Here is a 13,978-nt window from a genome sequence, read left to right as displayed (position 1 = left end):
CTCCAGATTTGTTCTTTTTGCTTAGTCTTGCTTTAGCTATGTGGGCTCTTTTTGGTTTCATATGACTTTTAGGATTGTTTTTTCTAGTTCTGTGAAGAATGATGATAGTATTTTGATGAGAATTGCATTGAATCTGTAGATTGCTTTTGGCATTATGATCATTTTTACAATATTGATTCTACCCATCTATGAACATTGGATGTGTTTCCATTTGTTTATGTCATTAATGATTTATATCAGCTGTGGTTTGTAGTTTTCCTGGTAAAAATAGTTTACCTCCTTGTCTAGGTATATTCGTAAGTATTGAATTGTATTGTATTGTATCGTACTGTATTGTATTGTATTGTATTGTATTGTATTGTATTGTATTGTATTTTTTGCAGCTATTGTAAAAAGGATTGAGTTCTTGATTTGAGTCTCAGCTTGGTTGTTGTTGGTGTACAGCAGTGCTACTGATTTGTGTTCATTTATTTTGTATCCTGAAACTTTACTGAATTCCTTTGTCGGATCTAGGAGGTTTTTTGGATGAATCTTTAGAGTTTTCTAGGCAAATGATATTATCACTGGCAAACAGCCACAGTTTGACTTCCTCTTTACCAATCTGGATCCCCATAATTTATTTCTTTTGTCTGATTGCTCTAGCTAGGACTTCCAGTACTATGTTGAATAGAAGTGGTGAGAGTGGGCATGCTTGCCTTGCTCCAGTTCCCAGGGGAAATGCTTTCAACTTTTTCCTGTTCAGTATAATGTTGAGGGCTTTATTACCTGTCCCTTCTATGCCCATTTTGCTAAGGGTTTTAATCATAAAGCAAGGCTGGATTTTGTCAAATGCTTTTTCTGCATCTATTGAGATGATTTTTGTTTTAAATTCTGTCTATATGATATATCACATTTATTGACTTGCATATGTTAAACCATCCCTGCATCCCTGGTGTGAAACCCACTTGATCATGGTATGTTATCATTTTTGATATGCTATCAAATTCTGTTAGTATTTTGTTGAGGATTTTTGCAACCATGTTCATCATGGATATTGGTCTGTAGTTTTCTTTTTTTGTGTGTGATTTTTTTTCCTTGTTTGGGTGTTAGGGTGATACTGGCTTCATTGGATGATGTGGGGAGGATTTTCTCTTTATCTTTTGGAATAGTTTCAGTAAGATTGGTACCAGTTCTTCTTTGAATGTCTGATAGAATGCAGCTGTGAATCCGTCTGGTCCTGGACTTTTTCATTGTTGGCAATTTTTTATTGTTTCAATATCTCTACTTGTTATTGGTCTGTTCAGAGTTTCTATTTCTTCCTGACTGAATCTAAGAAGGTTGTATATTTCCAACAATTTGTCCATCTCCTCTAGATTTTCTAGTTTATGCATGTAAAGGTGTGTATAGCAGCCTTGAATGATCTTTTGTATTTCTGTGGTAAATGGGAGTCGTAATAACTCCTGTTTCATTTCTAGTTGTGCTTACTTGGATCTTTTATCTTCTTTTCTTGGTTAATCTAGCTAATGGTGTACCAATTTTATCTCTTCAAAAAACCAGCTTTTTGTTTTATTTATCTTTCATGTTGTTTTCTTGTTTCAATTTCATTTAGTTCTACTCTAATCTTTGTTATTTCTTTTCTTCTGCTTGGTTTGGGTTTGGTTTGCCCTTGTTTCTCTAGTTCCTTGAAGTATGACCTTAGATTGTCTATTTGTGTTCTTTCAGACTTTTTAATGTAGGCATTTAATGCTACCAACTTTCCTCTTAGCTCCACTTTTGTTGTATCCCAAAGGTTTTAATATCACTATTATCGTTCAGTTCAAAGATTTTTAAATTTCCATCTTGGTTGAGATGGAAGTGGGACTGATGAGCCATCATCCTGAATGGGAATATGCCAAACTGGTAAAGAAACAATGGGCTTTTTTTAGATTCAGTTATCTAGATGGAAACTTTCAGTATAGAAGTAAAATTCTAGAAAGTGGTAAAGGTTAGAGATACACATTGATTAATCATCTGCATGTTAAAACCATGACAGCCTTTGGATCATCCAGTGAGAGCACCAATAGCAACCTGGTCATGGCAGAAAGTGTAACTAAGGGAAGAGGGCTCCTGCTTACTTGATGACAAAGTTAGTTACATCAAGCAATGTTATGGCCAAAGGGTCCAGGTCCCTTTCTTAGAGTCTAACTGTTGGTCCTATAGGATCTCACAGTGATGCTCCAGGTGTGGTGCTTGATGGGGGACCTGTGCCTATTCCTGCTACTGCCACTGTGAGTTTCCCCCTATAAACTATTTCAATAGGTCTAGTATGTATGCTGGTGATCATTTACCATTCCTTGCACTACACATTGTTGAAATTTCTGAAGCTGACAGCCAATGTGGAGTGGAGGGAGATAAAAATATCTCTCCTAGGTGTAATGCTCATCTTTTTTTCTTGTTTTTATTTTTTGTTTTTTATCTTTTGTTTTTCTCTAAGAGATGGGGGTCTCACTGTTTCCCAGGCTGCAGAGTGGTGGTTATTCACAGGTGCAAACATAGCACACTACAGCCTTGAACTGGCCTCAAGTAATTCTCCTGCATCAGCCTCCTGAGTAGATGGGAATAAAGACACATTCCACCATGCATAGTTTTGATGTTCATCTTTTATTGCCCAGCAGCCAACAGTATGAAGCACTTTATTGTAAACACACCCAGCACTATCCTCAGGCACATGATAGTAGAACGACTGGATTTGGTGAGGTTCCCAGCCTTATTTATAAACAACTTTAAAAAGATTTGAGGCAGAGAGCAGCCAGAATGCTGTTGCAGTGGAAAAGGGTGTTCTGTATTATAGTGTTGCAGTAGAGATAAGTCAAAGTAGATGATTTTGAGAGATATTTTAAAAGTAGAATGACAAAACTCAAGACATAAGTTTCATACCAGGAAAGTACTGATTTTGGCTGATATGCATCAATAACACCACATTGTTAAAATATTGAACACTTCAATTGGCAAATTGAAATACTGCAGCCCCAAGCTCATTGAATGCCTCCCTCTCCAGGGATCCCCTGAAAAACTCCGTGATCCAGAAAAGGGTAAATATGGCAAGCAGGAGGTATCTGAGATCCTGCTTCAGCACTATGGCTAACGTCTATTCTGATTGGTCAGTGTCAATGCTATGCTTGTGGTTAAGTGTTTTGAGAATCACCCTTGAAAATGTAGGTGTAGAAGAGACAGCATTACTCTTTTGATGCTTTCCCTTTCCACCTACAACTTGATTAGAATCTTCTTATGTATCTCTAATCCCCTTTCCAGGAACACCACTGCAAGGGAATCCTCATAGAGGGTGGCCCTCAGATATGACAGACAGCTGGTGAAATAGACCAGATCCTGGGCCATGACATTGCTTGATGTAACTAACTTTGTCATCAAGTAAGCAGGAGTCTAACAGCAGTGGCAGAGTAAGACTCAGGACAAAAATAAGTATCCTGTGGTGCACTTGAGGCAAGGTGCAGTCAGGTCAAGGCTGTATGGAGCAAAAACTACAGTTTAAAAATGTGGTCTAAAAGGATGTGAGGTAAGGAACAAAAGGTGTCTTGTACACAGTGTGACTCATGTAAATTTGGCTGCAGCCCTTTCTTCCACGCTTAGTGTCAGAGATTGAGGCAGTGTACCACCTCTCCACTGGCATGGTCAGAGAGCTGGTGTCCAAGCTTTGTAATTGCAGCTACATGGCGGCAAGCTGGCAGCAGTGTAAGTTGTTACATCACCATTCATGTTTAGGAAAACAGCAGCTCCTCTCTTGGCATGACTGAGAAACTGGGTTCCCACCCTGCACCTGACCATATGATTATCTTAAACACTGTGCTACAGTGGATTTCAAAGAAACTGTGCAAAAAGCCAACTCTTTCTGGGAGGGCAGACTGCTAGGAATCAGCCTTGGCCAAGGGAACCTTTACCTCTCACATAGCTTTGCATTGTACAAATCACCAGCAACACCATTCTTTAAAAACAGTAGCAAATGTAGAGAATAGAGCACACCAAAAAATCTTGGTCATGTTATCCAGCTTTCTCAGCAGGGATTTTAATTAGGGTGGATCCCTTGATTTAATTCTCAAATTCTTGGACTCTTTCCAGAAGGCTAGCGGGATGGAAGGAAAGAAGAAAACATTTCATGATAGCAAAATAGGAGAAGGGAACTTTTAATTGAAATATTGAAAAAAATTATTATTTTTTTTCTTGTTCATTCCTTGTTCTTTGTCGGGAATGCCTTCTTCCTGCTCACCTCACACCACTCATCCACATTCTTCTTAGGGTTATTGTTACTCATTTTTTGAGACTTGATTCAGACACTGCCCTCTTTATTTGGACTCTTATCTATGCACAGAGTAATACTTTGTATTTTGAGTTGAAATTATTGGCTTCTTTTGTTTCTTCCATATTAGACATTAAGCTCTTTCTTGAGAGCACAGAAAATTGTCTTTTTTTGGTTTGATTTTAAATTCTCAGCACCTTATACAGCACATAACACATAGTAAACTTTAAATACATGTAGAAATTAAATGGTTAATAGAATATAAGGGAATTGGCCAGGCACAGTGGCTCATGCCTGTAATCCCAGCTACTTTAGGAGGCCGAGGTAGGTGATTCACTTGCACTCAGGAGTTCGAGACCAGCCTGGCCAATGTGGTGAAACCCTGTCTCTACAAAATATACAAAATTTGGCTGGGCACGGTGGTGCATGTCTGTAGTCCCAGCTACTCAGGAGGCTGAGGTGGGAAGATCACTTGAGCCCAGGAGGTTGAGGCTGCCGCAGTGAGCCAAGATCATACCACTGCACTCCAGCCTGGGTGACAGAGACCCTGTCTCAAAAAAAAAAAAAAAAAAAAAAAAAACGCAGAGAGATTAAAGCCATGGAAAGTTATATTTCCCCTCATCCTCCAAATTTAGTTTGATCCAATTTTGTATTAAATTCTTTTTCATTATTTACTTTCCTATGTCTTTGTACATATTCCTTCCATCTAATTTATATAATGTACACTTTCTTTTTTGAATTTGTTTTTAAAGGGACAAGCTCTCACTCTGTCCCCAGGCTTGAGTGCAGTGGCATGATCTCAGCTCATTGTAGCCTCAGACTCCTGGGCTCGAACGATCCTCCTACCCCAGCCTCCTCAGTAACTGGGACTATAGGCATGTGCCACCATGCTCAGCTATTCTTTTGTTGTTGCATTTTATTTTTTGTAGAGATAGGTCTTGCTATGTCACTATGTTGTCCAAGATGGGACATTTCCTTTCTTTAATAACTTTATTATTGTTATTCTTTACTTCTGGTACTTGATTCAAGGAACTTTATTTTTCATGATATAAATGATCTTTTTTGTTGTTGTTTTTTTTTAAGTAGCTAAGTTTTCCATGTACTTATTATTAGTTCAGTTATACAGTCTTTTGAAGGGAAATATTGAACTCTTCTCAATAAAAAGTGTGATATCAAGTTCCATTTTTTCCTTAGAGATGTCTCTTTTGATACCTTTATCTTCCTCCTTTTGTTAGAACTCATTGCTTTAAGCCTATTTCGCTTTCCTTTAGGCTCCCCCTCCCTGCTCCCAGCTCAGTAATTCCTGTGTCTCTCTTTCATCTGAGAGGCTCTCCTCACCCGTCAGGTGACCCTTGCTGCTTGTTTTCATTTGGGAGATAGGAACACTGGTAGACCTCAGTGTAGAGTGATGAGGAGGAAGCCCTGACTTTCCACTGGGAAGCCTGTCCCCCAGATGTTATATCTGCAGGTCTGTTTCCTCCAGTCTCCTTCTTGGAGGGAAGGCCGTGAGTCTGGGGCCAAAGGAGGAGAAGGAGTTGTGGATCTCTCAGTTCAGCACTCAGACTCTCATTTAACTAATTTTCAGCACAGCTGCTCCTCCCAACCTTCAGCTGTGCTTTGCACCCTTTTAGTGAAGAAGAGGAGAGGGGCTGTGCTATCTGGGGAAGATGATCTAGGTGTCTCACTACACCTTTTCTTTAAAAAAAATTCTTACGCTATGGCCAGTCCTTCACAGCCTCCACATAATGTTTTCAATTTCTAAGGCTTCTTGTGGTTTTTGTTGGCTCCCAGATACCCCAAGCAATGAAGTTTTAGTGCCATCAACAATCCCTCTGGCTTTTTAGACTTCTTTAAATTGCCAGAGTCCCTTTCATTACTTTATAATTTATCTACCAATTTTGCAGAAAGGAAATGAATTGTAGTGACCATTTAAAAAAACCCAGGAGTATTCTGGGCTTTTAAAAAAAGATTTGAAGAAGAAAAAAGGAAAAAGATACCTTGACCTATTATTTATACTTAAAAGCATTTATATTACAAACAAATGCCACATATTCTACAGGCATGTCTTATGACTCCAAGCAGTTTTCTCAAGTCTATATTAAGGGCAACATTGTAGATAGAACTATTTTTAAAAGACCGTTTGACAACAAGAAAGTCCTCAATTTCTTTGTAAATGGCAAGAAAATGTAGCATGCGAAATTTGTCATTTTTTAATAGAGTAAGATCAAGTTTTAATTCTTTTTTTCTTATATCACAATCATAATCACAAAGTTTTAATTCTTATTTATTAAATGATGATTACTTAGCTGGCAGGTTCTTTATTCATTGCATATGCCTATCTTCTCATTGGCAAAAAAAAAAAAAAAAAAAAAAAAAAAAAAAAAAAAAAAAAAAAAAAGAGAGAGAAAGAGAGAGAGAAAGAAAGAAAGAAATTTCTAATACTGGCCTGAAAAAACACAAACTATGCTTTTGGCTCAAGTGAGAAGCTGATTCCCTACTTAAAGAAAAATCACATTTTCTTCTTGTTCCATGTTTTCTTTGATCAAAGGTGGGACTTATGTTTTCTCTTTCTTCATTCTCCTTAGTAACCTACTCATCTGTCTGCTTTCATCTTACCCAGTTTTACTGGCATTGCTAACTTAAGAATCATGAGATTTACAGATTTGGAAAGGAGACTATTTTTTGAATTATTTTTAATTTTTGTGGGTACATATATATATTTTAGGTATATATATTTTTATGACATATTTTGACACAGGCATACAATGCCTAATAATCACATCAGGGTAAATGGAGTATCCATCACCTCAAACATTTATCCTTTCTTTGTGTTACAAACCATCGAATTATACTCTTTTAGTTTTTTAAATGTACAATAAATTATTGTTGACTGTAGTCACCTTGTTGTGGTCAAATACTAGATCTTATTCATTCTATCTATCTATATTTTTGTAACCGTTAATTATCCCCACTCTCCTCCCACCCCACCATTCCCTGCCACCTTTCCCAGCTTCTGGTAACCATCTCTATTTCTATGAGGTCAATTGTGTTAATTTTTAGCTCCAACAAATAAGTGAGAACATGCAAAGTTTGTCTTTCTATGTGTGGCTTATTTCAGTTAACATAATGTCCTCCAGTTTCATCTAAGTTGTTGCAAATGACAGGATCTCATGGCTGAATAGTACTCCATTGTGTATACGTACCACATTTTCTTTATCCATTCATCTATTGATGGGCACTTAGGTTGCTTCCAAATCTTGGTTATTAAGAACAGTGCTGCAACAAACACGGGAGTGCAGCTATCCCTTTGATATTCTGATTTCCTTTCTTTTGGATTTATACTCAGCAGTGGGATTGCTGTATCATATGGTAACTATATTTTTAGTTTTTTTGAGAAACCTCCAAATTGCTCTCTATAATGACTGCACTAGTTTACACTCCTACCAACAGTGCACTAGGGTTCCCTTTTCTCCACATCCTTACCAGCATTCATTTTTGCCTGTCTTTTGGATAAAGGCCATTTTAACTGGGGTGAGATGACATCTTATTATAGTTTTGATTTGCATTTCTCTGATGATCGGATATGTTGAACACTTTTTCATATGCCTGTTTGGCATTTGTATGTCTCCTTTTGAGAAATGTCTATTGAGCTCTTTTGTCCATTTTTTAATCAGATTAGATTTTTTTTTCTTGTAGAATTGTTTGAGCTCCTTATATAGTCTGGTTATTAAGCCCTTGTTGGATAGACAGTTTTCAAATATTTTCTCCCATTCTGTGGGTTATCTCTTTACTTTGTTGATTGTTACCTTTGTTATATAGAAGCTGTTTAAGTTGATGAGATCCCATTTGTCCATTTTTGCTTTGGTTGCAAACTGTGCTTGTGAGATATTACTCAAGAAATCTTTGTCCAGGCTGATATCCTGGAAAGTTTCTCTAATTTTTTTTAGCATTTTCATAGCTTGAGGTCTTAGATTGAAGTATTTAATCCATTTTTATTTGATGTTTGTATATGGTGAGAAATAGGGGCTAGTTTTATTCTTCCATATATGGATATCCAGTTTTCCCAGTGCCATTTATTGAGGAAACTGTCCTTTCCCTAGCAAATGTTCTTGGCACTTTTGTTGAAAATGAGTTCACTCTATAAGTATGGATTTGTTTCTAAGTTCTCTATTCTGTTCCTTTGGTCTATGTGTCTGTTTTTATGCCAGTACTATGCAGTTTTGGTGATTATCACTCTGTAGTATAATTTGAAGTCAGGTAATATTATTCCTCCAGTTTTGTTCTTTTTGTTGAGGATGACTGGCTATTCTGGATCTTTCGTGGTTTCATATATATTTTAGGATTTTTTTCTATTTCTGTGAAGAATGGTGACTGCTATTTTGAGACAGATTGCAATGAATCTGTATATTTCTTATAAAGGATTACAGTCTTCAAACTGGCCATTCTGACAGGCACTTCAAGGAAGGGAGGAGCAAGACAGGAATTTAAGATGAACTGTTTGGCCAAGTATACATATGCAACAAGTTATAGGAAGAGCTATGAACATTCATGAAGTGGGTTCTAACATGCATATTGAACAGACATGCATATTACATATTCATGTTTACTTTGGGGTGGAGACTTAACATTTAAATGCATTACAATTAGGCCCTTATTATATGTCAGAAGAAGCAGGGACTTGAAGGCATCCACTGTTTACAGCCTCTGTAAACAGGCCAGAACCACATTATGGTCAGTGGTCTTATAAGGAGAAAGTTATTAAAATCAGTCTCTTTTCCAATCAAAGCTCTAGTTATGGCTTGGGGGACAGGGAGGTCAATTACTTAGTATCTGTTGGGGAATGAGCTATAATTCTTTTAAAATTGCTTTTCTTGAGACCAGTGCTCAACTGTTAGAGAAAACAGAAAAACCTGTGGCAGTTAGAACCTAGTTTACTCTTTAAGTATAGGGGTTTGTGACTTCACCCTTGCCTGGCATGGCCCTAGGTTTTGTTTATAATTTGGTATCTTATTGTCATAAAGAGTTCATTCTGTCAGTCTTATGATCTGTATTTTAACATTAATGCTGGTCAGTTGGTTGTGTCTAAACCACAAAAGGAAAGGGGTATAATGAGGCATGTCTGACCTTCCATCCCATGATGGCAAAAAACTCAGTTTTTAAGGTTTCTCTGGGGTCCGTCCCCTTGGCCAAACAGGTTTGTTCAGTCAGTTTTGAGGGGGGTGCTTAAAATTTTGTATTTGGTTTACAGCATCTAATTTTTCCTTTACTGTCATGTTAGTAGGATTTCATGATAAAATCCTGTGCTCGGTCTTTCATATTTATCCAGATGCCGAATATGAAATTTTCATTATCTAAAATTTTTCTTTTTTATTGTAAAGGTTTGACTGATATTACAAAGGATCCAGACTTTAATGGAATCTATGATGAAGACATGAATGAAGATCCAACATATGATCCCAGTAGCCCTGAAGAAACAGCTGTATTTATGAAATATGCTGAAAATATTATGCTAAAGTTAACATTCAGTACCACTCAAGTTCAGCAGTATGAAAATGTCTTTATATTTGAAACAGACTATTGGCTTACTAATGCTATAAAATATAATCAAGATTATCTTGATATTTGTACCTACCAGAGACTACAGCAAAGGTTATATCTTCAAAAAAAGATTATTCAAAAACACTTTGAGAAGAAAAAAGATACCAGAAGAGGGATAGGATACCTAAAGTTAATAAGTTTTCTGATTCCATTTCTATTGAGTTTAAAGAAGAAAATGAAAGTTCCATATTTAAATAGTCTGCTTCAGCCTTTTTCAGGTAAGAGTATCACCAAAAATCAAGTATAAAATATAGGTATATATTAGATATATGTTTAAATACAATTTTGTTTCTGGTGTATGGGTACAGGCAGTAACCTAGCTATAACCTGTTAGAAAGAGAACATAAAATTTAATGTCTCTAATGTAATTTAAAACACTCAGTGTCTGTACATAGTACTTTGTATATATTTGTATAAGGGCTACTGAAAGTTTCAAAATAGGTTAAAATAAGTTCTGTATGAATAGGGAAATATGCCATGTTCATGATGGAACAACACTGTGAGTATATCATATCTCATTCAAATTACTCTATAAATTCAGTGTACTTCTATTCAAAATCCTGATCATATTTTTCACTGAAGTTTACACACTTACTCTAAAGTTAATATAGAGCAGCAAAGGGTAATTAATTTCTGAAAGACCATTAATGACCCTTTGCTGCTCTATATTAAAACTACAGTAATGAATGTGGAATTAAATTGAAATGAAACATATTAAAACTACAGTAATTAAATGAAGGCAGTATTGGCACTGTAATAAACAAATAGAGCAATGTAATAGAATAAAGAGTTGAAGCAGGGCCATGATTAATGCAATTTGATGGGACTTCAGTATAAACTCTTCATCCTATCCAGATTAGCATACAATTTATACACTTTCATTGCTGTCCAGGCATGTAGTTTATTATAACGGGCTTTTTCTTCAGATGGCAAATTTTCAGCAGAAATTTTGCAAATCCTTTAGTGAAAATTGGTACCATGAGAATTCAGGTGCTGAAGATATAAATTATCTGTGAACTATTAGAAATGGAATCATGACAGTGCGTGGCTTTTGGGTGGTGGGGAGCATGTATAGAAGTGGGAGGGACTTGCTTAAAGAGAAGGTTACCTATATCTGCAATATCTTATTACTTAAACTATGGGAAGCAAATATGACTAATGTTAAATAGTTAATTCTAGGTGTTGAGATCAGGATGTGTAGTGTATATTACTTTTTGTACTTTACTTTTATTTCCTAAAATGCATTATGTACCTTGTGTTGATGAAACCATATTCTGCTAACCAGTCAACATATTGAAAAACCTAATCTTTGCTGGAATTTGAGATTTTTTTTTTTTTTTGAGATGGAGTCTTGCTCTGTCACACAGGCTGGAGTGCAGTGGCATGATCTCGGCTCACTGCAACCTCTGCTTCCCGGGTTCAAGTGATTCTTCTGTCTCAGCCTACTGAGTAGCTGGGATTACAGGCATCCGCCACCATACCCAACTAAGTTTTCAATTTTTAGTAGAGACAGGTTTTGCTATGTTGGCCAGGCTGATCTCAAACTCCTGACCTCAGGTGATCTGCCCACCTCAGCCTCCCAAAGTGCTGGGAGTATAGGTGTGAGCCACTGTGCCTAGCAGAGAAAATAACTTTTAAAAATAAGTTATCTGTATAATTTCATTACTTTCTAGAAATATGGGTTGGTTATTTTTGTATATGAGATATACCCATCTATTTCTTTATAATGTCTCCTTTTAACTAAACTAGCTAAGATAAGCTTTTGTTTATTTAACCAAAGATTATCTTAGGCATAGAGTTTCTAATCCTTTCTTATACTTGGAGTAAGATGTTAATCTTGAGCTCACTTACAAGAAATCAGTAATTAGAACAATGTTTTGAGCATACTTTTGAAATGGCTTTACAATAAAACTGCAGAAAATGCCCAAATGTCTCATATATTTATATATATGAGACAGGGTGTCACTCTGTCACCCTGGCTGGAGTGCAGTGGCATGATCTCAGCTCACTGCAGCTTTGACCTCCTGGGCTCAAGCAATCCTCCCACCTCAGCCCCCTAGGTAGCTGGGATTACAGGCATACACCATCACACCCAGCTGGTTTTTGTATTTTTAGTAGAGACAGGGTTTCACCATGTTGCCCAGACTGGTCTTGAACTCCTGGGCTCAAGCAATCTGCCCCCCTTGGCCTCTCAAAATGCTGGGATTACAGGCATGAGCCACTGTGCATAGCCCAAAATATATTTTAATGTTAAAATATTTATATACATTAACAGCATAAATAATTTTATGGACTATAATTGCTAAGATTTTAATTTCATCTGGAATTTTCTTTGTTTACATGAATGAGAAATTAGATCTCTTAAAATCTGATTGTTTATGTGCTGTTCACTTTTTAAATAAAAGCTTGTTTTCATTTCTGCAGATGACAAGGTCAAGACAGAGAGAGAATTGCCTCCATTTATTTATGGAAGAAATTTTAAATGCCAGAATTTTCACTACAAAGAGAATCAATATTTTCATGTTCATGGAGGAATTGAATTTGATATCAGCACCCCTTCAATTGAAAATGCTTTGGAAGATTTTCAGGTTTAAATGATCATTCCTTAGATGGTTTATCATTTCACAACTCTTTTATCCTAGTCTCCAATCAAAAATAGCCTCTGTTGGTACAGGCACTAGACAGCTCTCCAAATGACTATTCTCACAATTCACTAACTGTTTCATATATTATTTTAACATAAATGAATTAAGTACAGTTATATGTAATATACTGTGTTGGATATCTGAGATAAAATTATAAATAAGCTAGGTACATCTATCATCCTCACAGAATTTACAGATTTCTAATGGACCATATTTGCCCTAGAATAGGTAACCACAGAGTGTGGTAGAAATCCCTAGACACTCATTCTTCCATTTTTTCTCAAAGAATCAGGATTAGAACAGAGATCCTCTAAAGTTTTAGAACAGTAATTCTTCACCTGGAATTTAGTGTAAACATTCTACATTTCAATTGTTATTTCTTTTCCACCTTCTGTATACTCTATGTCTTCCCTTTCGTATTTTTTTCTCATTCTCAAAGTAAGGATTAGATACATGCCGCTGCTATCAGAGTCTTCTGGAATAGTAAATTTAAAATTTGTTATTTACATATATACCATCTCATACAAATAATTCTTATAATTGTTTAGATGTGTTTAAAGATATGTCTTTAGTAACCTAACTCATATTTTAGAAAAATTTAGAAAAGATACGAGATTGTGCTGCTAATACATTTATAGAAGATTCAGGATACAAAGACTATTACTCAATACCAGTCATGGAATTTTATGGAAAAAGGTAAGGAGTTTTCGCTAATTACTGACACTAGCTACAATTTGTTGAAAGTTTGTAGAGAACAAAGAAAATGACAAAATGCAAAGGTTAATTTAAATGTTTACAGTGGTAATTCCAGAATAATAACTACCATGAATGACAGATTGACTCAATAAAGTATTAAATGTTATAGTTACTAGATGTATTTGATACAGTCCGTGTAACAATCCTTAAGATCTTGTAATTAGTTCTTATAATTAACATAGTGGTTAAATAGGGATAGAGATGGGGATCAAATCCCAGCATTTTTTGTCTTTTACGTGTTGTGTTCTTAGATTTTTAAATCTCAGACACTGATATTTGGAAATATGAGAAGTAGAACTCAGAAGAAACATTTAATTAGAGGCAAAGATTTAAAAACAAATAAGGAAGTTTTGCTTGTTGGTTCATTTTTTGTTTGTTTTTTGAGATGGAGTCTCACTCTGTCACCCAGGCTGGAGTACAGTGGCACGATCTTGGCTCACCACAACCTCCGCTTCCTGGGTTCAAGCAATTCTACTGCCTCAGCCTTCCAAGTAGCTGAGATTACAGGCACGTACCACCATGCCCGGCTAATTTTGCATTTTCAGTAGAGACAGTTTCACCATATTGGTCAGGCTGGTTTTGAACTCCTCATCTCAGGTGATCCGCCCGCCTTGGCCTCCCAAAGTGTCAGGATTACAGGCATGAGCCATTGCACCTGGCCCATTTGTTTGTTTTTAAGGCATGCAAGCAGTTGAGAGGATAGGACCAA

At 36.3% G+C, this 13,978-nt stretch overlaps 1 protein-coding gene across 1 annotated transcript in view; it reads left to right on the top strand.

Annotated features, from left to right (window-relative positions):
- ANKAR (ankyrin and armadillo repeat containing) overlaps positions 1 to 13,978 on the top strand; it is a 64,261-nt gene that overhangs the window by 4,385 nt on the left and 45,898 nt on the right. The window contains exons 3-5 of the mRNA XM_032292665.1: positions 9,649 to 10,086; positions 12,293 to 12,456; positions 13,106 to 13,209. Coding sequence (XP_032148556.1) covers positions 9,649 to 10,086; positions 12,293 to 12,456; positions 13,106 to 13,209 — 706 coding nt within the window. The remainder of the gene's footprint in view (positions 1 to 9,648; positions 10,087 to 12,292; positions 12,457 to 13,105; positions 13,210 to 13,978) is intronic.

Source organism: Sapajus apella, unplaced genomic scaffold, assembly GCF_009761245.1.
Source record: "Sapajus apella isolate SASKATOON/1434 unplaced genomic scaffold, GSC_monkey_1.0 scaffold28, whole genome shotgun sequence".
In the NCBI taxonomy this organism is placed as follows: domain Eukaryota; kingdom Metazoa; phylum Chordata; class Mammalia; order Primates; family Cebidae; genus Sapajus; species Sapajus apella.
This window is presented reverse-complemented; position numbering and strand designations above follow the sequence as displayed.